Here is a 23,870-nt window from a genome sequence, read left to right on the forward strand (position 1 = left end):
TCTTTCTTACGGTAACGCGCTCATCACAGGTCAAAAGGCGAGCGGCTCCTTAAGCACACTCATCTGGTCTTGAAAATGAGTTCTTAAATGAGAACTGATCAGTGGGTGATCAGTGTGGATTTCAGAGCCACAGAGGTCATTTGGAGACTCTTGTGATGAGTTCAGACAGAGAGCAGAGGAGGTTTTCACTTTAAAAACAGACCATTTGTGTAGTCTCCGCTCACCCGCCAATAACAGCAATTGCGACGTACTAAATGTGCAGACGTGAGTTTTCAAGCCAACTAGCGCCTGATTGAACTCAGAAATCAGAAACTTTCTTTCCTGTTGTTTTTTTACCTCCGGTCTCAATTTTTCTTTTCTTTTTTTTTTTCCTTTCGTGTCTGTACATAAGTCTGTGCGAGCCTTAGGCGAGAACGATAAAACATTTTCATCTGGTGTGTTGAAAACACACTTTCGGGCCCCCTGTCGTCTTCCTGCTCGGCTTAAATGCAATCGCGGCCCATCTAAAATTCACCTAGCGTGCTGTCTGAAGACAGTTAGACTTGTTTTAGTGCATGAATATTTATATTTTGAGAGACAGATGTGACACATGAACAAATGCCTTTGTGCTTTTTTTTTTTTTTTTTTTGTATTTCACCTACAACATATAATACATAGTCGATCTGAGGAGCAGCACTCTTTGGACAGCAGGTAGGCAGTCAGTCCTTTCAGCTTCAGAGTGACAGAGAAGCTGAACTCCCCCCGCGCTCCGCTCGTCTTTCTCCATCCTCCTCCTCCTCCTCTTCTTCCTCTCTTGAATGCATTACCTGCTGCCCAGAGCTCCCTTTTGTCCTCCCTGCCATTCAGTTTATCTGCTTGAGCTCTCGGCCAGTTTCGGTATTGAAACATCCCTCCATTTCTATTCCCCTAGTCACTCCTTCGCACTGCGCGCACAGGTTAGGCTATAGAAAGGACGGCTTTCTGTAGCGGCGTCCCTGGCAGCCAATGTTCCGCGCCTTGAGTCGGTATAAATATCTGGAAATTAATCAGCCTGCCTGTGTGGACACACACACACACACAGACGTTCAGCGGACCCATCAAAGGAAATGACTGTGTCACAGGAAGGTGGGTTTCCTGTAGTGGTCGTGCCTATTTGTACTGCTGAATTATTTTTAGAGCGTGACTCTGTCTCTCCTCCACCTCCACATATTGTCCGCTCTCCACCTGTATACTCTGCCACCGTCCTTGGCCAGCGCGTGAGTCATCGCTGGTTATCTCCCTCTCTGCTCTTAGCAACTTTCTCTGTGGAGATTAGCAACGCTTTCTGAATTTTCATCATAGATCCATTAAGTTTCTTTCTTTCTTTCTTTCTTTTTTTTTTTTTTGTGGAATCAGACGGGGTTCAGCTCAATGTTTAATATTCAGGGCCTCTTTCAGCGATATCTGATTTATTTAACACTGTTCCCTCCCACCGTCTCTGTAGATCTGTTATGTAACACTTTCCTGTTCATTGAAAGCTTCGTGGTCCTGACGACATTCGAGAGTTTTCTGATTTCCCTCAAGCAACCTTTTGGTATCACTGAGCAGTGGTGCATCGTCACAACCTGCGTGACTGACTTTAATGTCCACATAAAAACTAAATCCAGGCTCAGTCCCCACGCAAGCGAGGACAGTAGCGCTGATGAAGCATTCTTTAATTGTAGCATTAATGGGATGTTTAGTTTTGGAAGATACACGTGTGACTGTATCTACTCTTGGGCCTACGGTGAAGCTACTGTGGGCTAGGCTAGCCCAGGAGTTAGCTCCGCGCTGGTTCCCCTCAGCCGAAGCAAGTTTTTCAATCGCATATTAGATTCTTGCAGAGGTGGTAAACACAACTTGATGATACTTAGAAGTTTTGTTGAGATAATCTTCACCACGTTCTTGATTTTTGAAGCGTGAATGAAATGGCCAGAGGTATTCAGCTAACATCCAACCAAAGATCTCGTTCAACCGACTGACTTCAAGTTGAGACGGCAGTGCAAAACACCATTATTACTCTGGTGCGACGCCATCTTTTCATTTGCTGGTCAATATTGAACTTGTATGGATATTTTGCTCCCATAAAATATTTCAGACTAATGGCCAGAAAATGTCCAAAACGCATATATAGGTGCTTATTTTGTGTTCGGATTTCTGTTCTCTAAACGGATGCAAATGAGTAATTCCATCGCCCCGATTTGCGTATTGAAAAAGTAAGAGTTCAGAAAACTTGCAAAACAAAAAAATGTAATTGCCTTTACGTGAGTCATCAGCCGGAGAAGTTTCATGGCGACGTTGTTGGTTGAAATTTTAGGGTTTTCTTTTTCAGTTTTCAACATCCGTCCATCAGTATACAGATGTACAGTATTTTTCCTCAATATAAGAGTGGAAATAGACTGACAGAATGTCCGTGGTGATGACGTCTAAGTTTCTTCATGGTAGCTTCACCACCGACAAGGCCATTGTATGAGAGCTCTAATACCCAGCTCCATACCCAGTCTTCATGGTGAAAATGGGCGCTTCTCTTTTTCCCAGCTGCTCTTTGTACTGAGTGCTTCACCTTTCTGTGTGTAATCACAGTGCAGATCGCCCTCTAAGGTGTGGCCGCCCTCATCTTGCCTTGCACGCGGCTCTTGATGAATAGCGCTGCGGTGCTATTGTTAGGGACTACATTTAAGGCCGTGAATGTGGTGTTAAGAGTCCTCGCGCCCTTCCCTGTTTCTAACCCCACAACTGTGAGCTTCCTGTCCTTTCGCATCTTCGGAGACGTGAAATCAAAGCCTCTCCGGTGTCCCATTTTTTTGTCCAGAGCCACAAGTCCCTGAGGAGAGTGGCTGCCTCTCTCTCTCTCTCTCTCTCTCCCCTCGCCATTGTGCGCTGGTGGAGCTCGTCCAAAGTGGAGCGGAGGGGAGTTGGTGCGACCTTCGCTGTCAGTCAAAGCGAACTTGATACATACTGCGACTTGTTGTGTTCGAACAAAGACGCCATCCATCTTCATAGAACGGAGGCAAGTGTATTCAAGCGCAGGGTAACTGGAAAGTTGAAGTGTTATGTAAGTAAGATTAATCCCTCTCAGAGGGTGGACGAGTGAAACTTTGAGCTTGGAGTAAGTGAATCAGCTGTGCAAGAGCTTGTAGCGTGACAGTTATTGGAGTTTATCACAGCGCTCATGGTTAACCTCAGCTGTGGTCTGATTGGTTATCTAACAACATGCAGTTTGTCTATGTACGGCATATGTTGTTCATCAGGGTTGGGCAGCAATGGACGACCTGTAATTGGGATTAATCAGATTACCAAAAATGAGGACCTGTGATCAGCCTGGATCACATTTGACACCAGTGTGTATTCAAAAGTACGTTTTAAAGTAACCTGGCCTAACTCTAGTTGTTGTGATCTTATTAATTTGTTATTTTTCCAGCTCATCGTCTCATATTGGTTTTAAAACTCAAACTTAAAGTACAAACTGGCCTGATAAACGACAGTTCCTTACATCCCTCAGTGTAAGAATGTATCACTGTAATTAAGTTACTTGAGAATGAAATCTTTTTTCCATAATATGTTTAACATTATGTTATCTATTCCTTCCCCTGTGGCCATTTCCCAGAGACGGAGCTGCTCTGAAGACGGAAATAATTCCATTTGTTGAGTCACTTCTCAGTGGACCTCAGTCTAGTTATTAAATAAATGTGAGGACTCACAGTAGCAGACCCTGACGACAGTGGGCCATCTAATTCAAATGAAGTGGAATCTTCAACGTTGAAAACAAATTCTGATAAGATGAAGTGTAGTAAGCCCTCACTCATCAACATGTTGCTCAGATGTGATGTGCCGCCGTGGACTGATGATGGACAGCAGAACCAGAGACATGGACCTTTTTTTTAAATTTCACACATTCGTCCGTTTATCAAAATCTAGCGCCCACATCACTCAAAATGAGATTCACTGTGTTGTCCTGTTGTCTGCTCAACAGCCATTTGTAATTCTCGAAGCTAAGATAACCCCCCTCAAAGATGCGTGTACCTTTTATCACACGTGCAGGCCGCTAACCACGACTCGGGATCCGGGCCAAGGGACATTTGTTGCACCTCTCCCTCCCCATGTTTCCTGTCATCTCTCCACTTCCTGTTCTTCAGGCATTCATTTTTGAATCATGTCTCTGGTCACGTCTCAAGTCCATTTTTTCTTTTATAGCGCTCCATTTTTCTCCACCGACTCGTTAGAAATAACTCCTCTGCGGGAACTGTCCAACACTCCAATAAACATAATGTTCATTAGAGCTTTTTTTTTTTTTGCCTCAAAGAGCCGACTCCTCTAGAAAGTTTATCAGAGAAACAGTGAAGTTGTGGTTTATAAAGCCAAAACAATGAGCTGAAAGATACTAAAACACTGCATAGAGCTGAGAGGAATTGCAGAGCTGGGTGTCTTTGTAATTTTAGATGCATTGTTAATGTAGAGGGCAGTCTGAGGCTCTGTAAATTGTCTACCAATCTTTCTTTGTCTTAACAACACCACTGACTTAATTACACTTCTCGTGATTGCAGCAAATCCCCTCTGCATTGGAGATTTATGGAGGAAACAAACGGGCGGCTCAGGAGAGTAAAACACTGCGTCTGATGGTTTAATTTCGGTGTGATTTATTATGAGAACTTGGCTTCGGGCTGCGAAACCCATCGCGCTGCCAGAATGCCATCTTGTGACACGGGGAACGCGTTCACTGCGCGACAGATTTAAAAAAACGGCAGGCCGCGTGCCAGTCACAGGATGAAAGGCTGCTCGCACTGATGTGAGGAGAGACGTATTCCTTTTCACTGCTGGTGTTCTCCTGGGCAGCGCCGGGTAGTCTTGGAGAGGAATGTGCCAGTCCATTATGCTGACATCACGCCACAGGCTCAGGTGTAGCAGCGCGGGATTTCGAAAATGGCTCACGCAAAAACCCCTTCGCTGCTCACGTCTTTTACATATGGTTCATGTAAATAGGCCCACTTATTAATTACCCCATAGTCTTTTGCTAATTAAGCACGGCTGGAAATGGAACACGCACGGATGGCATTCTCAGAGGAGCGGTCTCATTAATTTAAATGGTGTATGATAACCAGAAATCTGCAGACCTCAGTCACTAATGAGTTCAGGCGCACTGGAGAAGAGAGGCGATGATGAGTCATGCGGCTGGTAATTGGCCAGCTGTGAGCTGATCTGGAGAACGAGAGGCGCGATGAGATTTCGTCAAGTGTCGCTGGTTTCGGAGTCGGAGGCTGAGCTGTGGAGTGACAACAAAGTACAACAGCTGATGGCTCATTTGACCGCCTCCCTCTTGAGTCCGTTCTTGAGTATGGACTTGGTGGCTACATGTAAGTTACTGTGCCAGGCTAAGGCTGCAGGTCCCAGGCTAAAAGTCTCACCGGCCGATAATACATGTTCTCGTATTGTAGTCCAAGTATAATGTAATAATGTACATTTATACTTTCAAAAAGTATGTTATAGCTTTTTATGTTACAAGAGAAAGGGCATTTAGGATGATGACTAACTGATGCTAACGGCACACGTAATGCTATCTCCAGTAGCACTGGCTGGGGTTACCGAAGCGCAGCACATCAGAATATTACCTTAAATTCAAGACTCTACACACACCGGGGAAATAATATGTGCAGGCTACCAGTCTTGATCAGGACTGCTAACTGCTAACAGTGTAGGTTCACGCGTTCAATGAAGCCAGCCTGTTACTGTTGAGATTTGATTTTAGAATGGCAAAAAAAACAACAACAAAAAAACCAACAAAAAGCTTTGCTTATGCTACCATTGCTAAACTACGATGACATGCTGCTTCTGAAATGGTTCGCTACCCGAGTCAAAAGTTTTGATAGATGTTTATTTATTCTTTTTTTTTTTTTTTGCCAGAACTGCTTTGTCTGCTTTATCTCACTGTTCAAAACCACTGTTGCTCTCAAAACCACTGCATTTCCGTGACGCCCACCTCCCACAAAGTGAAATATTTGTTCCCAATTGGCCCAGACGGTGAGACCATCACTCACAGGAGATGACATGTTTACTGTTGCCTTGTGTGTTATTGTTACTCGGCTCACTCCCGGCTTCCCACATCCCTTTCTTATGCGGCATTGGTTCAGTCCTAGAATAAATATGCAAGGAGCCCGATTGTCGAGCTGTAATCTGATCTGGAACGGGGCTGAGATGATAAGATGTCTGACTTGATCTCATTTATACTTGGCAGCAGACAGAGATTGAATATTTCCCCTGGCACTGCAAGAACTCCCAGAAGTCCGCTTTTGACAGACACGCGCATTTCATTATAGTACGAAATACAGTTTTGCGTCTGTCGTTACGTTTTTTTAGGGGGCTTGCTGTCGGTGGTTTGGGATGCAGACATGCCCCAGAGAGAGGCTGGTGGTGAAAAGGAACTCTGGGAAAGGTTGTGAGACTGGGAACAGTGGCCTGACCCCCTGTTCAGGAAGTGGTTTGGGTGTTTTTGTAGCTTATTTGTTTGCCTGTTTCTGTCATCAGGGCCGTCACTCCTCCCTGCTCGTGGAGAACAGGCACAGGAAAAGAAGCAGGTTTCCGTCTGCTTCATCTTGCGAGATGCAACCCGCGAAAATGCAAAAACAGACTCATCAGAGCACTTTAAATCAGCTCTGTGTCTGTCGCCTTATTAAAATGTTAAATAAATCTCTGTGAACTCTGGAAAGCAACAAACAGCAGTCCCATTTTCCATCCCTTTCCCTTTAAGTTTCCGCACTCCTTCAACCTTTTTTCTTTCCTTTTGTCTATCCTTTCCCTCGCGTCACGTTGATTCTCATCTTATCCCTCAGTGGGAGGCGAGTCACTCGAGCTCCGCAGATGTTCAGGGTCAACGCTTTAGCTTCGACGAGAGCGCGTCCCTGCGAGGCCGCAGGGCTGAAATGTCGCCTTCATTTTCTCAGTTCCCCCTTTTAACAGCTCAGTGGACCAGCAGGAAATCACAGATCAATAATCACCGCTCAGAGTGGTGCAATCTTGAAGCCTGCTCTCAACGTCTCCGGTGATAAGTGGGAGGATATTGATTAGGGTGATGAGGGCCCGCTACAAAAATAGTTTTTCATAAGCCAGGAACGAACCTCGCGGTGTCACGCTACTTGACGTTATCGGAAGAAAAATGTCGACTGTTTTGCGGTGCGCGTGATAGGTTTAACGGCGGAAGATTCCCGCTGACGTCGTATTTCAAGGTCTCGGTCCTCTGTGTGCGAGTTGAAGCCTCTCCTCCGCCAACACAGCAGCAGGCCGGTGAGTGTCTGTGTCAAAAAATGCAATAAAAACCTTATAAACAGCCCGTCTGGCTAATGATTCACCTCTCCTCTATTCGCGTTAAAGCGTGAGAACAACAGCGTTTTTCCTGCCAGAGGAGTTGCAACAAGTCTGGTGACATCAGTCAGCACAAGCCGACACCACAGTCGCTCTAAAACGGATGGAAGGTTGAATTCTGCGCAGCGTCCGCTGAAGTGGATCCTTCCTGATTATTTTCATCAGGTCCTCCACTAGATTTTTATGTCGCTGATGAATTATTAAAATCCCCTGCATTCCTAATAATTCTGAGCCCTCCCGTGAGCCTAACAGAGATGAAGTTCATCGTGAAGTCAGAGAACATTCAGCGATACATAAATAATATATGATGACAAATATGGAGCGAGCATCGAATGCATGTACGCCGCATAATAAATGCCGTCCTCCGTCAATACTACCCTGAAAAAAGGCAGGGAGCAGTAATTACAGCAGCACTTCTCCCACCAATAATTCCCATCTGTCATGTTTTTTTTTTAAACCTTTCATTTGACCTCTGATTCATTTCAAGTCAGCCCAGCTGGAGATCAGCTCGCAGCTGATAACGAATAACGTTCACAGAAAGACAAAACATATCATAAAGCATTCCAATTCAAAGTTTTGCAGTGTTTTGAATGTTTTACTTGTTCATTTTGAAATTAACTCATTGTGATTAATGCCTATTGTTGATGAAGTGCCTTTTTAGGTTTATTATTATACAACATAATCCAACACAATATCTAAAAAAAATAGTTGAGGCTAGCACTGACAAACAAAATGTCTTCTTATGTATCTGTGAATTTGTTAGTTGTCTGTTTGTTAAACTACTATTAGTCTTTATATTTAAATTAATATTTACATTTTTGCTTAGATAATATGGAGTTTAAAGATCCAATCTGTAAGAATTGGCTACCTTGAATTCATACTCCAAACATCAAGGGCAGCATATACACAGAGTAGCTGCTAACTGCTGCCGACTGCATTCTTTTCAACTATTTATGACTTTAGCTGCTGTTAGCTTGTTAGCTCAGTTAGCTGCGCAGCTAGCCAGACTATCAGAGGAGCATTGGTGTTTACACTTACACACAAGCTTTGGACTACTGAGAGAAAAAGAGTTTTTTCAGCCCTGGGGCTAGCTAGTTAGCATGCCTCTTCAACACAACGACTCAACGCTTATGACATACCACCAAAATTGTTTTTCTTCACACTTGATTATTTGAGTTAATTTTGAATGTTTTGATCCACTATTCCGTAGTGGACCTAGCTTTACCAGAGGTTGTATTCTGCTTCATGACTGGAGCTGGGGTTTAGTCTACTTATCTGGAAAAATAATAGTTACTTTAGCAGAATTGGTATTTTCCAATTACTTATAAAAGCTAGAAATAATCTATATGTTAATGTTGTTTTTTTTGGCAAAGGCTCTCCGTAGCTAGCTCACCAGCTTTGCATTTATAGTTAGTACAAATTGAAAATGCTGTCCTTTTTTTTGGTCTCTCCGTATATTTTGTCACCTTGTGATACTTTTGTATGGCAGAAAAGATTAACTGTATTTTTTTCCCAGTTAAATGCTTTTGCTTGCTTGCTGCGGTCTGATTTTTCACTCAGACCCCGTCTAACCTTCTCCTGTCCGGTCTCATCTGCACAGCTGGCCCGCGTGACATGAACGGACATGGCATGAGCACAATAGTTACAAAACTTGACTGCAGCTGCACAGCGCTGAGAGAGCTCCACTCGTCAGCCAAGAGGTGTTTTTGTGGCCGAAGGGAACTAAAGAGCCGTGGGTGTCCGTCTGATGGCCGTGGGGAATCAATAGAGACTGTTCAATGAGCAACACGGCGCCGGCTCAGAACAGGGCCATGGGCACCGCTAATTGCTCTTGCTTTGTTTGCAATTAGTCCAACATTCTGCTGCTAATGTGATTAGGTCACTTTGGACAAAAGCGGCTTTTGGCAAACACCTCCTGTGGATGATGTGTTTGACATAAATCTGAAAACCCCGCAGTCCCCCCGTCCATCCGCTCAGATTGGCATCAGAGTCTGGGCCGGAGAATTCGAGAAACTCAGATGCATTCTTCATCCTTTAAAGACATTTCTTCCCTTTATTGGACAGAGCGAGGCAAAGAGGTCAGACAGGAAATGGCAGGAGAGAGGGGGGCACGACAGAGGTCGTCCAGCTGGAGTCAAAGTGGTGAGGCCAAGTTAAACGGCCCGCGCTGTGATCATTCCGCTACAGAGCGCTGCTCGGATCGATTTTTTTTCAAGTCAGCTGCAGTATTTGTAAGGAAGTTGAGAAAAGACAGCTTCTAACATGAGAAACACGAAAGCCCATCTCCAGCGACGGGTTGTTGATTTTGCCAGCTCGCCAGATACCAGTTAACATGGCAGAGGAATTTTCAAATAGCCATAAGTAAGCACGCTGAATGCTCCTCCTCAGTTTAAACCTGAACACGCGACAAAAATGACGTTTTCTGTCAAAAAGATGCCATAATGTCATCATTCCTCCGGCCTGCTATGCCCATGTCACCTCTGGTCAGAACGACACGGTGAATCTATCCTCTGTGCATGTTGTCGCAGGAGAGCTGTCAGCACAGCTTGTCCAAGTGTCTCTCCTCAGCCCCCTTGACGATACTCTACTGACACCTGCTCCCTAAACACTAAAGTGTATTCGCAGAGATGTCGCGCCGCATCCAAGTCTGAGAATGTTCGAGACACTACGGAGCACGTCAAACTGACAGTCACATGGAGGGAGGCTTGGGAGCCTTGAGGGCGAGGGAGACCGCAACTTTAGAAAGAAGAGAAACAAGACAGCTCTCCTTTTACTAAACTTAGTGTGGCAGGTGGTTTATGATGACGACTGATGGCTAATTTAAAGCTGCTAATATCAATACGTTTGTGGTAACAATCGATTAAAGGGATATTCCGGTATAAATTTAATCCATGGTCTAGAGTTAGACCCCCCCCCTCAAGAGATCAAGTTTGCAGACAGGAAACTTTTGTGACTTGGGTTTGTGTTTAGCCATCAAGCAATGTATGCAAATCCAATTACAGGACACATTTAGTCATCTACGTATGACGTGAGGTGAAAAATTAGCTAAGCAGCACAATTAACAGTGGTTTTTCTGGCACAGAGCTCCACAGAGCCCGTTTAAATTGATAAAAGGACAACATCACAAACTGAACTTTGAGTTTTCCACAGCAGCAATATGCATGACTGTGAGACTGTGTTTTTTTTACATTTTTTTTTTTCTAAGCCAGCGCCGTTATCAGTTTTCCTCTCACTGCACACAGCCAGTGAATCGGCCGCCTTTGTGGCCCGGTCAGCTCGGGCGATACGGCGCGCATTATTCCCTCAGCGAACCTTTAGTGAATCTGGGCCACAATGTCCATATTGACGCACGTTAACAAAGGCCCCTCTCTTCCGTGTGTACATTTCTCCCGAGTGGCGGTGAAAAGCAGCAGATACAGTTACCTCTAATGAGGGACGGACTTCACACCCCATTGGTCGTTCTGTCTACCTGGAATCCAGGCCGCTAAAATAACCTCAGTGGGAAATACAAGGCAGGACAGGAGAAGAGACGTCCGCGTCAGTCTGCCTTCTCGACAGCATTGACAAATGATCCGCCGCTGCTCCGCTTTTAACTGCAGTCCGGGAGTAATTGAAAGTTGCGTGACAGACTCGTCCTTTGCCCGAAAACACGTTAAGCGTGTTAAGGGGTTTGAGAGGCGTGTGTGATTTACTGAGGAGCAGAATCAACAACACAGGGTTACAGCAGGCCATTTTCATAGAGGGAATAAAAGCCACGGCAACACAAAGCGACATCCCTCTCTGAACACGCTGCATTGAATCTGCTCGCCGGGATCGCGCTTGATAGACAGAGAGAGTGATGCAAAGTAAAATAAATGTTCGAATCTTGTGTGTGCGGATGACAAATTGAAGCATTCGAGCAGCAGGCACTCAGTCATCATCAAACACTGGCCTGAGGCCGGACCAGAGTCCTTTAGGAGCATAATGAGACGTGCCAGCGACACTCTGGCCAACATAACAGTGTTTGTTTTGTTTTTTTCTCCTCTCCTTGTCGTGGCTAATTATGAGCGGAAAACAGGCCTGGCCGAGACGGATGTGTTGCTTTTTTTTTTTCTTTCTCCCGGTTCAAAGGCAGAGCTGTTTCCTCATAGTGTCTCTGCCACAGCGGCGGCGGCGGCGGCTTGCTAAGATGACACAGGGACACAGATACGCACCCGGACTCAAGTGGACCGCTCAGGCCCATTGGGAGTCACTCAGGCACATGACAGCTCCCGCTGTGAAGCCGGGCTGAGAGTAAGCTAGGGCTTATTGGTTTTTTTTGTTTGTTTTTTTTTGGCAAACAATTAAGAAAAGGCAAAGAGAGTGTTTCCCTCACTGGTCCGCGAATATCTGGAAAATGTGTTTTAATCAATTAAGGTTTGAAAAGCGTGTGCAAAGACAAGAGGAGAGGAGGAGAAAAACAGAAGTTGAAGTCTTCTTGCAGTCGTTAGGTCTACAGATGGTGCAGTGGCCCGTTTGCCTTTTGGGAAGTTGAAGTGAGACTGTGTCAGATTCTTCTTACAAATTTAATGTTGAATTCATGAGAAATTCAACGGTTGCCTTATTTGATACGGTTTTGCTGCTGCAGCCTTACTTGGTCTTTTAGGACCAGTAGCTTTGAGGGCCAGTGTTCTTTAGAAATGCTCGTCAGGTGGTTGAGAAACTCTCCACCCCTACACCTTTCCTAAATCTGCACACGGAAAGGTGTAGGGGTGTGTACGTTAAACCCATATTTAAACTGTGTCCCTGTGCCTTCAAATGCAGGAAATACCTTTTATTCACAATGTTTCCAGGCGATGTTACTTACAAACTAGTTGTGATCGAGCCAGTCTTTAGCAGCTAATGACAGCAAACTTTAGATAGACCTGTGTTCTTTTCAGATCATGGACAAGGAAATGTATTTGAGGAGTGAAATAATATGAACATCACTGTTCTCTGTCTATGCAGCTAACGCCAAAGAGGCAGTTTAGCACAAGCCTTTGAAATATGGGGAAATCTGCCCACCAACATCTCACCTATTTATATGTTTGAGCCTGTTTGGTCATTATGTAGAGAAACAACAATATAACGACAATGAATGCATCTGTTTCAACAGTAGGTTGTGCCCTGATCCTTTCGGAAGGACTTCTGAGTCTCAGTGCCATTGTGTGTTCCCATTAACCAGACTAAAGGGAGAAAATGCTGCAGTGTTCTGATAAACGGCTGCAGAACCGAGACACACGCGCCTCCCGCAGCGACTTCTTGGGGGGGTGAAGGGGAGCAAAACGCTCGGTGTCTTAATTGGATGTCACTGTAGGGCTCGGTCGTGAAGTACCAGCGGGCGATAATATTTTAATAAGCGGCAGAGAAGGGTTTGCGTGGCCCTGCTGATAACGCGAATGAGAGAGACGATTGGATCTCGGCGCCCGGATGAAACAGGCCGAGAGCTGCCGGGAAAGACAGCCGAGTACGAGCAGAGATTCGCGTCGCGCTACGGTACCGCAAATGGATGTTGAAGTTTCCAGCCCGTCCTCAAAAAAACAAAACAAAGAACCCCTGCATCACATTTCAAATCGGTGTTCTCGGGGGGCTTTCACTCTGACAGCCAGCACACAGACTGTTTGGTTTGTGGCTCTGCGTGATAAACAGGTAATGGCCTCCTAATTCTGCCTGAATGATGGAGATCACCATTTCCGTGCAGCAGATTACTTGTTGATGGTAAACCATTAAGAGAGTGAGTCACCGGCCTGCTGGGGATGTTTATTTTGTTTCCCTTTCTTTTGGTTGTGATGAAGGCCGCAGCTGTAAAGAGCAGACACACTATCCCATATAATAGAAGCGGCTAATGATGAACTGCAGGAGCAGATGTTTCATCCTGAAGGCTGTTCAAAGTCTTTATTAGCATTTAGATGAGAAGTGTGCTAAGGTGGTTGGGTTCTTTTGGTCTCTCGATGGTTCTCCACAGATGATGAGCTGTTGAAGTAGACATGTTGCCAGTGGAGGTGAACATTAGGCCCTGCAGGCTGATACAGTCTGCAGCATTATTAACTGACGGCCGCGCACTTCAGTTTTACTCTTCAAGTGGAGACTCAAGGCACAAATAATACGCCGTGGAACAAAAGCCTGGATCTCTACATGAACTCTGGTTAATGTATTCTGGGAGCCATGAAGTCTAACATGCTCGGTCTTTCTCGTGCTGTTCTCATATTCTGAATGTGTTGTTTTTCTGTTGTCCTCTTCAGCTTTGGTGGTGAGATTTCTGACCAGACGCTTCATCTGGGAGTATGACCCAACACTCGGTAAGATATCTGTTTTGATTCCTCCTGTCAGAATGACTATAGTTATTACCATCACTACTGCTGGTGCCTCCTTTTCTGCAACTCCTGCACTACTGCGACCGCACTTATTCCTTTTTTCGGGCAACATTTTTAGAGCCTTGTCAAAGGTCAAGTAAAGGTTTGGCATTTTGGGAAACAATTGTTTGCCAAGAGTGAGATTGGAGGATAGATACCACTTTTGTTCCCGTACACTACATGAAGCTTACGTAACGTTATCATTATTATTCTTCACCTTTCTACAAGCTCTGAAGATAAAGTTTTTTCAAAGTATCATTTATCTAAATAAAATGTTATCAATGTGACCTTCAAACAGATGGTTTGTTCGTGACAGAGGAAAAAAAAAACATCTTTTTTTTATTGCTAAAAGCTTCAGCGCCAAACTTTGTTCTTTATGAATTACACTCACCAGTTCTGCTAAAAGATGCTAAATCAGCCAAGCCAACCTCCTGTCGAGGCGCCGAACATCCCGTTTCATCCCTCAGTGCCACGACTGAACCAGAGCCCTTGAGTAGAGAGAGCTAGCTAAATTTAGCGTAAAGTCTCTGCTGTGGTGCTAATGTTTAAGCACACAATTCCTCATTAAGCCTCACATTTAAGTTAATTACACATTCGTTAAGCGAAGATTAAGATTCTTGAGCCTTTAAATGGAGGCTGTTTCTTTCTCTTTAACCATTGGATAGCACCAGGCAAGCTGTTTTCCCTTCAAGTTTCATGCAAACTTAAGCTAACCACAGGCTAGCATATTGGCTTAATACTCAGCATACACATGTGACCGGACCAAGTACACCCAAATTCACCCAATTCACCCAGATCACAATCAGATTGAGCATCTGTGGGACATCCCAGATCAAGTCTAATTCATGGAGGCCCCGCCTTGGATTGAACTAGGCTCTGTCCCCTTGAGGCATGGACACAGGAAATCCTGCGGTGTCCTGTGGGGGCTCCTGGAATTGGACTGGTTCCAGCATATCCACTGAATGTTCAGAATCAATCAGAATCATCCTCCTTGGGCCATTCCTCAGCAATTTTTTGCAGTGTGGCAGGGTGCACTGTCCTGCCGGTGGGGGCCACCGCCGTCTAGTTGTTCTGCAACTGCGTTTGTGTAGGTGAGTCAAGTGGAGCCCACATCATTCTCAGGACAGTTTCCTAGCAGAACATTTTATTGTAACGAAAAAAAATCTATTTTACTAATGAGAAATTAGAAGCCTTTGTTCGCGCAGTGAATTAACGACCTTTGGTTCCGTCAAAACAGAAGTCAGTGTGATGCAACCTGAATGAAAGCAGAAAATTTTGTTCCCCCTGCCATCATTGGTGCATACCACAGAATTGGCCAATTCCCTACACTGTAATTATGAGGCATAAAGACATCACGTCTTCTCGATATAGTGCTTTTCATTTCCCGGCTGTACACGGCTGGTCACTGCATCTAGATTGCCCACATAGTGCTCTCTCTCTCTCTGTCTGTCTCTCTCCATGTCTTATTTTTGGTGATATGAGGCGCAGCAGCTCAGCAGAGTGCAATTACTGGCAACATATAGAGCACAACCTATTCTTTTTAATAAATCACCTCTTCATCATGATCATATAGCCATTATGTCCTCTTTTTCACATCACTGGGAGATTGCTGTCCTACTTCTAGCTGCGAGGGCGGCTTGTTTTGGTTCGGCATAGATGAAAAATTTAAGTGCAGAATCCCGCTATTAGCAGAACACTTACACCCCGGACAGCGTTGTAGCACGTTGCTATCGTGTTTGCCAGCTTCATTCAACACGTGTGCCGGACAAACCTCAAGTAGCACTTGATTTAGCATAAAAAAAGAAGCAGAAAGCCGGAAAAAAGAGCAATAACGGCCTCTTTGGTTACCACAAGAGTCAGCGTCACAACCAACAAAGCACAGCTTGAGGTGCATAATGGGAATAACGGCGCCGTTGGATGGTGTCTGTGACCAATCAGACTGCCCGGCTGAAATTACCCGTGAAGTGGTTGGCAAGTTATTATGACCCTATTATGAGCACATCACACAGGTGGGTGGTGTGTGTGCGCAGTGTGCTGGTCTGAGAAACAGAGGATTACTGTCCGAACGTGGGCGGCACTTCATCTATCTCATTATGCCTTCCAGCGTCTACAGCTCGCCGTTCATCTCCATCGAGTATCTGCCTATTTACTTTGATCAGGGTCGTGAACGAGCTCAGATGTTCTTTTCTACCATGAGGAATCGCTGGTGTCCCCAGGCCCTGCAGGGAAGTGTGAGTGCAGGGATATGCAGAATTTCGTTTCGACAAAAGAACAGGCCAGATTTAGCTGGTTTGCACATTTCCAGCTGTGCTTTGCACAACGTGGCTCCAGCTTGTCCTGTGTGTGCCCGAGCAGATGTGTTTTCGTACACTGCCTACGCCAAGCACTGACAGCACGTCAGATAGCTCAAGTAATGGTGAAGTTCCTCCTGGACTGCTGAAGAAAACAGTGAAGAACAATGTAGAACATAGACGCTGCTGCTTCACAATAAAAGCAAGGCGGACATATTGAAAATCTGACAGAGTCACAATCAAGGAAGCAAATAATACAAATAACTTTTTAATGTAATTCAAACTTCTATGTAATACTCTGCTTTACTTTGAGGAAATCTGTTTCCTGACTTCTTAAAAGTGAACTTTTAAAACTTCCATTCAACTCAAAAAACCTGACCAGCAGTCATTGACATGGCCAGAATTGTTCCTTAAACACGCCTTAATGATTTGGGGCAAGTAAAGCCTACTTGTGAGAAACACTGCTTTCATTAAAAACACCTGTTACATCTACATTGTGTGTTAGAGCACTTAAAGTAGTATTTTACCTCAAGAAAGAGGGTCTTTCCATTAACCTGGGCTGTTTATGCAGTTGAAAGAAACAGATATTTTTCAAATTGGTGCTACGTGACCTGAGAAAACTGAGAAAAAGGAGGCGGTGAACCACCAGGTTACAGAGGGTAGAATCAGGCGTCTCAGAGACTAAATTTAAATGTCGTGGCTGCAGTGACGGGAGCTCGTCCACACAAGAACCCAGCCATCAAACACCTGTGGTTCACTTCACTTCACGTCAGCAGAAAAGGGGAGACGATGTGGTAAAATGGTGTGATTCAACTTGTTTGTTGTACTCTCTAAACTCCAACCCATTCGGCGTGAATCACCGAACTGTGGCATCATGCTGTGTCCCTGCATCATGATGAGTGATGCAAAAAAAGACATGACAATGGATGAGTCACGGCTACACGGTACTAAATCACCTGCCGACTTTCTATGTGTGTGTTCCGGGCCGGTACCGGCAGATGCGAGGGACAGCAGCTGCTCACAATGTAGATAGCCTCAATATGACATTATTCTTTTTCAGTCCCTGCGCACAGAATCTCATTTCCCTCGGCACATGAGAATTAACTCTGAGCTGCTTCTGCTGGCATCACAACAGCAGCTGTGCCTGATATTGTGCTACGTAGCGCAGAGGGAGTCTCTGGTATGAATGTTTCGGAAAAAATAAGCGCCGTTAACGATTTGCTCCTGGTTGGAAGAGCAGTGTGGGGCAGCATGTATTGAGCTCTGCTGGGCGTGACACTTTCTCTGTCTACTTTCCGCCAAAACAGCCTCCAGGCACTGAGGGGGTTTGAATTATGAGGGATGAATTGCTCGCTGCCACGAAAATGACTGCTTTTGTTTCCCTCCAAGACCTTTAGATGGGATGGTGGGGCTCTTTAAATCATCCCGGCCCCCCGCCCCCCCCCCCCCCCCCCCCGTCAGTGCATTTAGCAACTAATACACAGAGGGGCGGACATGGACTGATCTGCTGCTGCTTGCAGCTGACAGAGTGATGACTCCTGAAATAGGCTGTCCCAAGGGCTGCTGTGTGAGACTCTGGTTCCCCCCCCCCCACCCGACAGATGCTCCTCATGCCTCCGGCCAAGCTGCTATAAATCACAGGTCGACTTCTGCCTCTGGCTCCCTGTGACATTTCTTTTACGTCACAGGATGCAGAGTATCCCCCCCGGACAGCTGAGCGCACCTGGGACACAGCTGGGTGAGAGTGGGGAGACAAGGAGCAACAAGCTCTTGTCAGTGACAATGTGAACATCTTCCTGACAGGTCTTTAGTGTCATTGTTTGTGGGTTGAGTTTTTGAACTTCTCACTAAGCAATCTGCACACAGGTGGTACCAATCGTACAAATTTTAATAAAAAAAAGTATCGAAGTTTTCAGATTAATTCAGAGTTTGTCATTAGACAGTTTAGTTTGCTCACACATGCTCATTTTGAAGATTTAAACTTAAAACTTTGTATTTTGATGGTGGTCTTATAAATATTGCAGAAGTCAAAAATGCTATCTCATTGGCCAGCAGGAAGATGTGTAAGCGGCTAGTTTGCTACATTCGTAGAGCTCTCTTCTCTTTGCATCTTTGAATTTAACAACAAACAACTTGGTTGAATGCAAGATTACTTGATTACATTTCATTTATTGATTGCTGTTTGAATGATATACAAATATAACAAAAGATGCCATAGATCCCTGTCTATATGTGTGTCAACCAAACAAAGATGTTGTCTCACTACACGATAGGTAGCTAGCTAATAACTTTACATTGTCTCGAAACAAAATCAGTCATGAGGATCTGTTGCTGGTTAAGTAAGAAACTAAAATCACAGACGTCCAGATCTATGGAGGCAAAGTTACCCTCAAAGCTCACAGCACTATTTTGTTATAGAGTCATAAAGAAGTAGAAATAGGATTAGCATTAATAGTAAAATCCTGATCATTTCACTCTGCATACAATGTGTAAAACCCCCTCAGCATGAATTTTTAAACATATGCTGGGCAGAGAAAAGTAAAAGGGATGTAGAAATTCTGGTGTCTGGTGATTCTTTTGAAATATTGATTTCTTGCCTTACTAAGCTTTCCTATGTCCCCCCCCTCATGAAAGAACCATGCATCAAGACATTTTAAAGTAGATGGGGCATGAGTCACCAGCTCAGAGAAATTGTATGGCTACAGTCACAAAGCCAGAAAGCTTTGAGCCAGCGCTGGCTGTAGCTCTTTGGTTGAGATAACTGCAAAATCCAGCAGGATCTCTTTCTACAAGGAGGGTTTCAGGGGCTTCAGTGCTCTCTGCAAGGTGTTTACACAGATGGGGTTTTTACAAGGGGGAGGGCAATTCAGGCAGATAACTCCTGTGCCTGTGGAATGAAAGGTCACGGTCACAGTTCACACCTGTGTTCCTGTGCCAGGAATAAGAAGCTTTTCAGACTTGCCAGAGGTGAGGCTTAGGTCAGTGCAGGAGTCAGCCATGACAAAGGCCGATCCTTCCTGGTTCCAAAAAACCTGCTGAAATAACCTGAAGCGCTGGTGGGCAATGATTGAATGGAAAAGGAAGTCAGGAAAAGTGAAACATGATGAAAAAAGTCTGTCCGAGCCGAGGAGGTGCCAGCATGTGTCCTTGTTTTTGAAAATGCTTCTTTGACAGGTCGCCGTATCAAACCAGGCAGCAGTGCTTAATGGACAGGGAAGCGGTGCAGCTGACCTTGAAGGTCCAGAAAAATTGCGGCGTGGTCACAAATCTGATTGTCATTGTTTATTTATAACCCGTGAACAAACTGAACTTTTCGAAATTATTATTTTTTTTATCCTTTCATGGTTTATTCAATATTACAGGTACCAGGAAACAGGATGACAGAAAGGGGGTGTGGGGGGGTGTGGGGGTTGGTATGCAGAAAAGGGCCACAGGTACCAACTGATCAGTAATATCCAATCACATTAATGGATCCTACTGGCTTACACTGAAGCCCTACAAGCTGTTTCCATCTGTCTACACTGTAAAGTCTGTTTGCTGGCTTTTTTAAAAAAAGGTAATGTCAACTTTTTACATTTTACAGCACTTTAAACAAACATTAAGCCAACTTTTGAAAGTGTGCTCAAAAAGGGAAAAAACAAAACACAAAGTGAAGTTTCTTCAGAGAATGGGGGGAGTAGGCTATAGTGTGCATGACTGTAATAAACAAAGAGAAGAGATGAAGAGAAGAAAAAAGTAGAGGTCATGAACTGGGAAATAAACAGTTGTTTCTCTGCTTCTTCTTCTTCTTCTTCTTCTTCTATCCTTGGAGTGGAAACAGCTGACCATTCAAGGAGTTTAATTGCTCCGAAAACATACTTCCATCTCCCACGAAGCACATTAACATTCAGTTGATGGCGAAAACCACTTGAAGGGGCTTAGAAACCCTTTTGTGAAGTTAAAACTGTGTTTATTTCGATGTCATCAACTTTCTCTAATGCAATGCTTAAAGATGGTGAAACACCGCTACCGGCTACTTTCGACTTTTAGTCAATTTCTTTTATTGCCGACTTGCAGAGATTTAACGTTCATAAATGCTTAGAACAGTTTCTGTATCCTTCCAGAGGGTCGCCTCAAAGAGCAGAGTTAAATACAACTCCATGTGCGATGAATGGTTTATTCCTTGACATCGGGGCCGGTAGCTATTAGCTAACACAAAGGCTTTGCCAGTCAAATAACAAAGACATCTTTTTATGCTTCTCCTCTGGTCAATGGTGGTTTCATGAATGAATGAATGAATACAATTTGACAAGAATCCAAGAACTGATATTCAAAAGCGCTTCACACAGTAACCATCCGTTTCATGTGTGATCCTCTGAATCATTCAGATTCAAACTTGGCACTGATGACTTACTGCGCGTTCATCTCAAAACGCATGCCTACCTTCATAATGGTGTGTCATTAAGTAAATTCATTTTACTCCCACGTCACCGCCATCAAACTACGATACGCCGCAAATTAGATTTTTTTTCAAAATGGAGTGTATGAACTCTGTTGAATCTTGTCTTTTTTGTCTCACAGAATCAACATACCGTCATCAAGCCAACATTGACGATGAGGTCGTCACCATGGAGATTCTGGACACCGCAGGGCAGGTGAGACACACATTTTCATTTGAGGACTTGCCACTGTCTTCAGCTCACCGCTTCATTTGACAAGGGCTTTTATTTCTACCATTAGAGGACTGTACGTGTGTGAACAAACTGAAGTATCTGCAAATCTGCTACTGCATAACTGATGCTTTAATCCGGTGCCTCCAGAGACATCCGATGGGGTGAATTAAAATGAGTTTACAGAACAGTTAGAGGGGAACCCTGTCTGCCAAATGCCTGTGATTCAAACTGTATGATCACTGGCTCGTAATGCAGACCGTCTGAATCAGCTGATTCTGACTCAGGAAACAGAAAGCTCCCCCCAGAGCCTCGAAACACACCAGCTGAGTAACACTCAGTCAGAGCGGCCGTCCTCCGTGTGTGAAATTACTTTTCAGACATTTTCCACGCGGTTTATTAAAGAAAACGATTTCTTCAAATGGTAACTTGTGTGCAAACGCACATTTATTCGTACTGTTACACTTTGTGGTGACGTGAAAAACGGACTTTTATAATTTGTCCTGATTTATCTCCCCTCTCCAGGTAGCTGCTGTCCTCTACAGTATGGACAGTAAGTAAGGATGCTGGTTTAACAAGAAACGTGGATAAATCTTCAGAATATCTCCTCGTCGTAACCCCAATGGCAGCTTTCATGAGCAACGGTGGTAGTTAAACAACGAAAACAACAACTCCCATGATCCCACGCTACTTGTGTATTTTGTTTTTATAGCAGCAGAAATGACACACTGCGCGTTTAATAGATTTCAGCATTTACAGTTAAAGAGCCGAATCCACTGTTTTTACAGCATATGAAACTGAATGCTCGCGTATCGTCTCGCTGCCTTCTCCAGGAGACATGTGACAGTTCTTTTGGAAAGACACTCTTTAGTAGGAGTACATACAGTACGAACTGAATGGCACCTTCTGCTGATAATTTGCAGTCTGACAGGAGCTTTGCAGGGTCCTGGTCATGAGGGAGAGCTTGCGTAAGACCTCTGGCTGAAGATAAATCCGCTGCAGTGCTGCGTAGGTGTTCTGCCGGGGGCTGATTTCCCCAGCGACACTTCAGCCAAGTCATGTCTCTCTCATTACATTGTAGTCTATTTTCAGCTGGCATCAGGACGAGGTCCGTGCAGACACGGCCCCTCCTGATTCCAACGCTATCGTGATTTGTGGAGGTGGAGACGTCCCGGTGGCTCATAAATCCCAGGTTCAAAAGTTGGCCAGGTAAACAAACGCCAAACTCTCTGGTCCGTCCTCTGGAGGGATGTGGTCTTTTTTAAAAATTTTTATTAAGCTTCCCCTCTATCAGTGACTATGAGATGAGGATCTGTGTGCCTCCCTGCAGACAGGTCGAGATTTAAAGTCTGCCACACGACCAGCTGTGTCCTTTACTTGACTGAGCAGACCGTTTCTGCTTCGGCATGATCGAATTAGGGGCACATGCTTGAGTGTTTACTTTCCTCAGATGGCTGCAGGATTAAATGTGCTGGTTGAACAAGGTGTGGGAGAGAGAAGAGACAAAGAGTCTGGGGACACAAAGGCCTCTTCATAAAGAAACTAGATGTGTTGTTTATGCTGCAAACAGCCGACGCAGAACTTAATAAGTTCCGATGCAGCCGGATGTTGAGATTGGTACCGGGTCAATGCTCGGTAGTGACTCTAGGTTAACAAGCAGCAATGAGGTGGTCAAGATCTGGTTAGTTTGACACAAAAACAGACTCAGGATGTTTGAGGGTCAGGAGAGGAAAGATTAATAAGGGCACCAGAACAGAAAGGGTTCTGTCCACTGGATGGGCACCGTAGAGGGCACTTAATCATGTTTTGTCCATTTCCTTCACACCCATATCCATGTTTTGTGTCTCCACCTCAGGAGGACATCCAGCAGAAGGAGGGCCACATGCGCTGGGGTGACGGCTTCGTCATCGTGTACGACATCACAGACCGGGGAAGCTTTGAGGAGGTGGGGCCGCTCCGGAGCCTCCTAGAGGAGGTGAAGAAGCCCAAAAACGTGCCCCTCGTCCTCGTGGGCAACAAGTCCGATCTGGACCACATCCGGCAGGTCGGCACAGAGGAGGGCGAGCGCCTGGCAGCTGAAATGGCGTGCGCCTTCTACGAATGTTCGGCATGCGCCAACGAGGGCGGCGCCGTCGCCGAGGCCTTTCACGAGCTGTGCCGCGAGGTGAGGCGCCGCAAGGCCGTGCAGGGCAAGGCCAGGCGCCGCAGCTCCACCACGCACGTCAAACAGGCCATCAACAAGATGCTGACCAAGATCAGCAGCTAGGGAAGAGCCGCGCCACCGCCAGATGACACAGGAAATGTACATTTCTCTCATGTAAATTGTTGGTTCCGCAATGGACGAAATGTGACAGATGTAGTGTGGAACGTACTCTTTGCTTATTATCTGGTCATTTTCCATTAAAAAGGACCCTCTGGGAGACGTTCATGATGTTCACTTCAAGCATGGGAGCCTTAAAAGGATGATTTCGCACCCAAACGTTCGCTCAAAATAATCCTGGACACTGGTGAGATGATGAATCATTAAACCGGCGAGGGTCCCGCTTATCCTCTCCCCTAACCCGCTTTGATTTAGTAATTAAGCCAGATGGCAGTCTGACAACGATGCATGCAAGCTGTCCTGTTTAGCATGCGAAGAATCCAAGCAATTTATTGATATCGAACGAGAAGAATGGTAGTTTCCTCTCCGTTCCTTCGCTGTCTGTAGGGGGATATCGTGTTGTGTAACTGTTCTGTCAGCGGCCATCAGAGAAAAATAAGATCAGAGAGCTACTATTAGATCAAAGATAACACACTGTCCCTTTCACATCGCCACCCAAGGAAAATCTCCACAGCCGTCAATGGCTGTCCGTCAAACGAACCCAGTAATGGAGTCCACAGTGTTCCGTTGACATTAAGTGTTCCGCGGTGTTAGTCCGGGATGTTTTCCTCAAGATCTCCCCCTCATAGGAACCAAAGCACAGGTTCAGAACATTTTAAAGCGTAGAAGTGAATATTTTTCTCTACACCTACAAAAAGGTCCATCCCAACACGTCACAGTCCGGGCATGTTCTTCATGGCTGTAATTTGAAAACAGTACACTACATTATGTATGATACGGTACACATTCCAAAGGCATCTACAGTAGAAGATACTGTATTTGTTGAAATGTAATGTTTTTTTTTGTTTTTTTTTTCTTTATGTATGTGACCCGCTGTGCACTTGTAATTAAAAACCAAGATATATCCCGA

General features: G+C 44.9%; 1 protein-coding gene across 7 annotated transcripts in view; it reads left to right on the plus strand.

Moving 5' to 3' along the window:
• rerg (RAS-like, estrogen-regulated, growth inhibitor) overlaps nucleotides 1–23,870 on the plus strand; it is a 40,076-nt gene extending 16,206 nt beyond the window's left edge. For 5 of the 7 annotated variants that reach the window (XM_037122019.1, XM_037122018.1, XM_037122021.1 and 2 more), the window contains exons 3-5: nucleotides 13,590–13,646; nucleotides 20,552–20,625; nucleotides 22,496–23,870. In XM_037122019.1, coding sequence (XP_036977914.1) covers nucleotides 13,590–13,646; nucleotides 20,552–20,625; nucleotides 22,496–22,906 — 542 coding nt within the window. In that variant the 3' untranslated portion in view covers nucleotides 22,907–23,870. Of the gene's footprint in view, nucleotides 1–5,246; nucleotides 5,349–9,425; nucleotides 9,493–13,589; nucleotides 13,647–20,551; nucleotides 20,626–22,495 lie in introns of those variants that run through there. The other 2 variants (XM_037122023.1, XM_037122024.1) reach the window with 2 other exon arrangements.

Source organism: Acanthopagrus latus, chromosome 14 (assembly GCF_904848185.1).
Source record: "Acanthopagrus latus isolate v.2019 chromosome 14, fAcaLat1.1, whole genome shotgun sequence".
NCBI classification, from domain to species: domain Eukaryota; kingdom Metazoa; phylum Chordata; class Actinopteri; order Spariformes; family Sparidae; genus Acanthopagrus; species Acanthopagrus latus.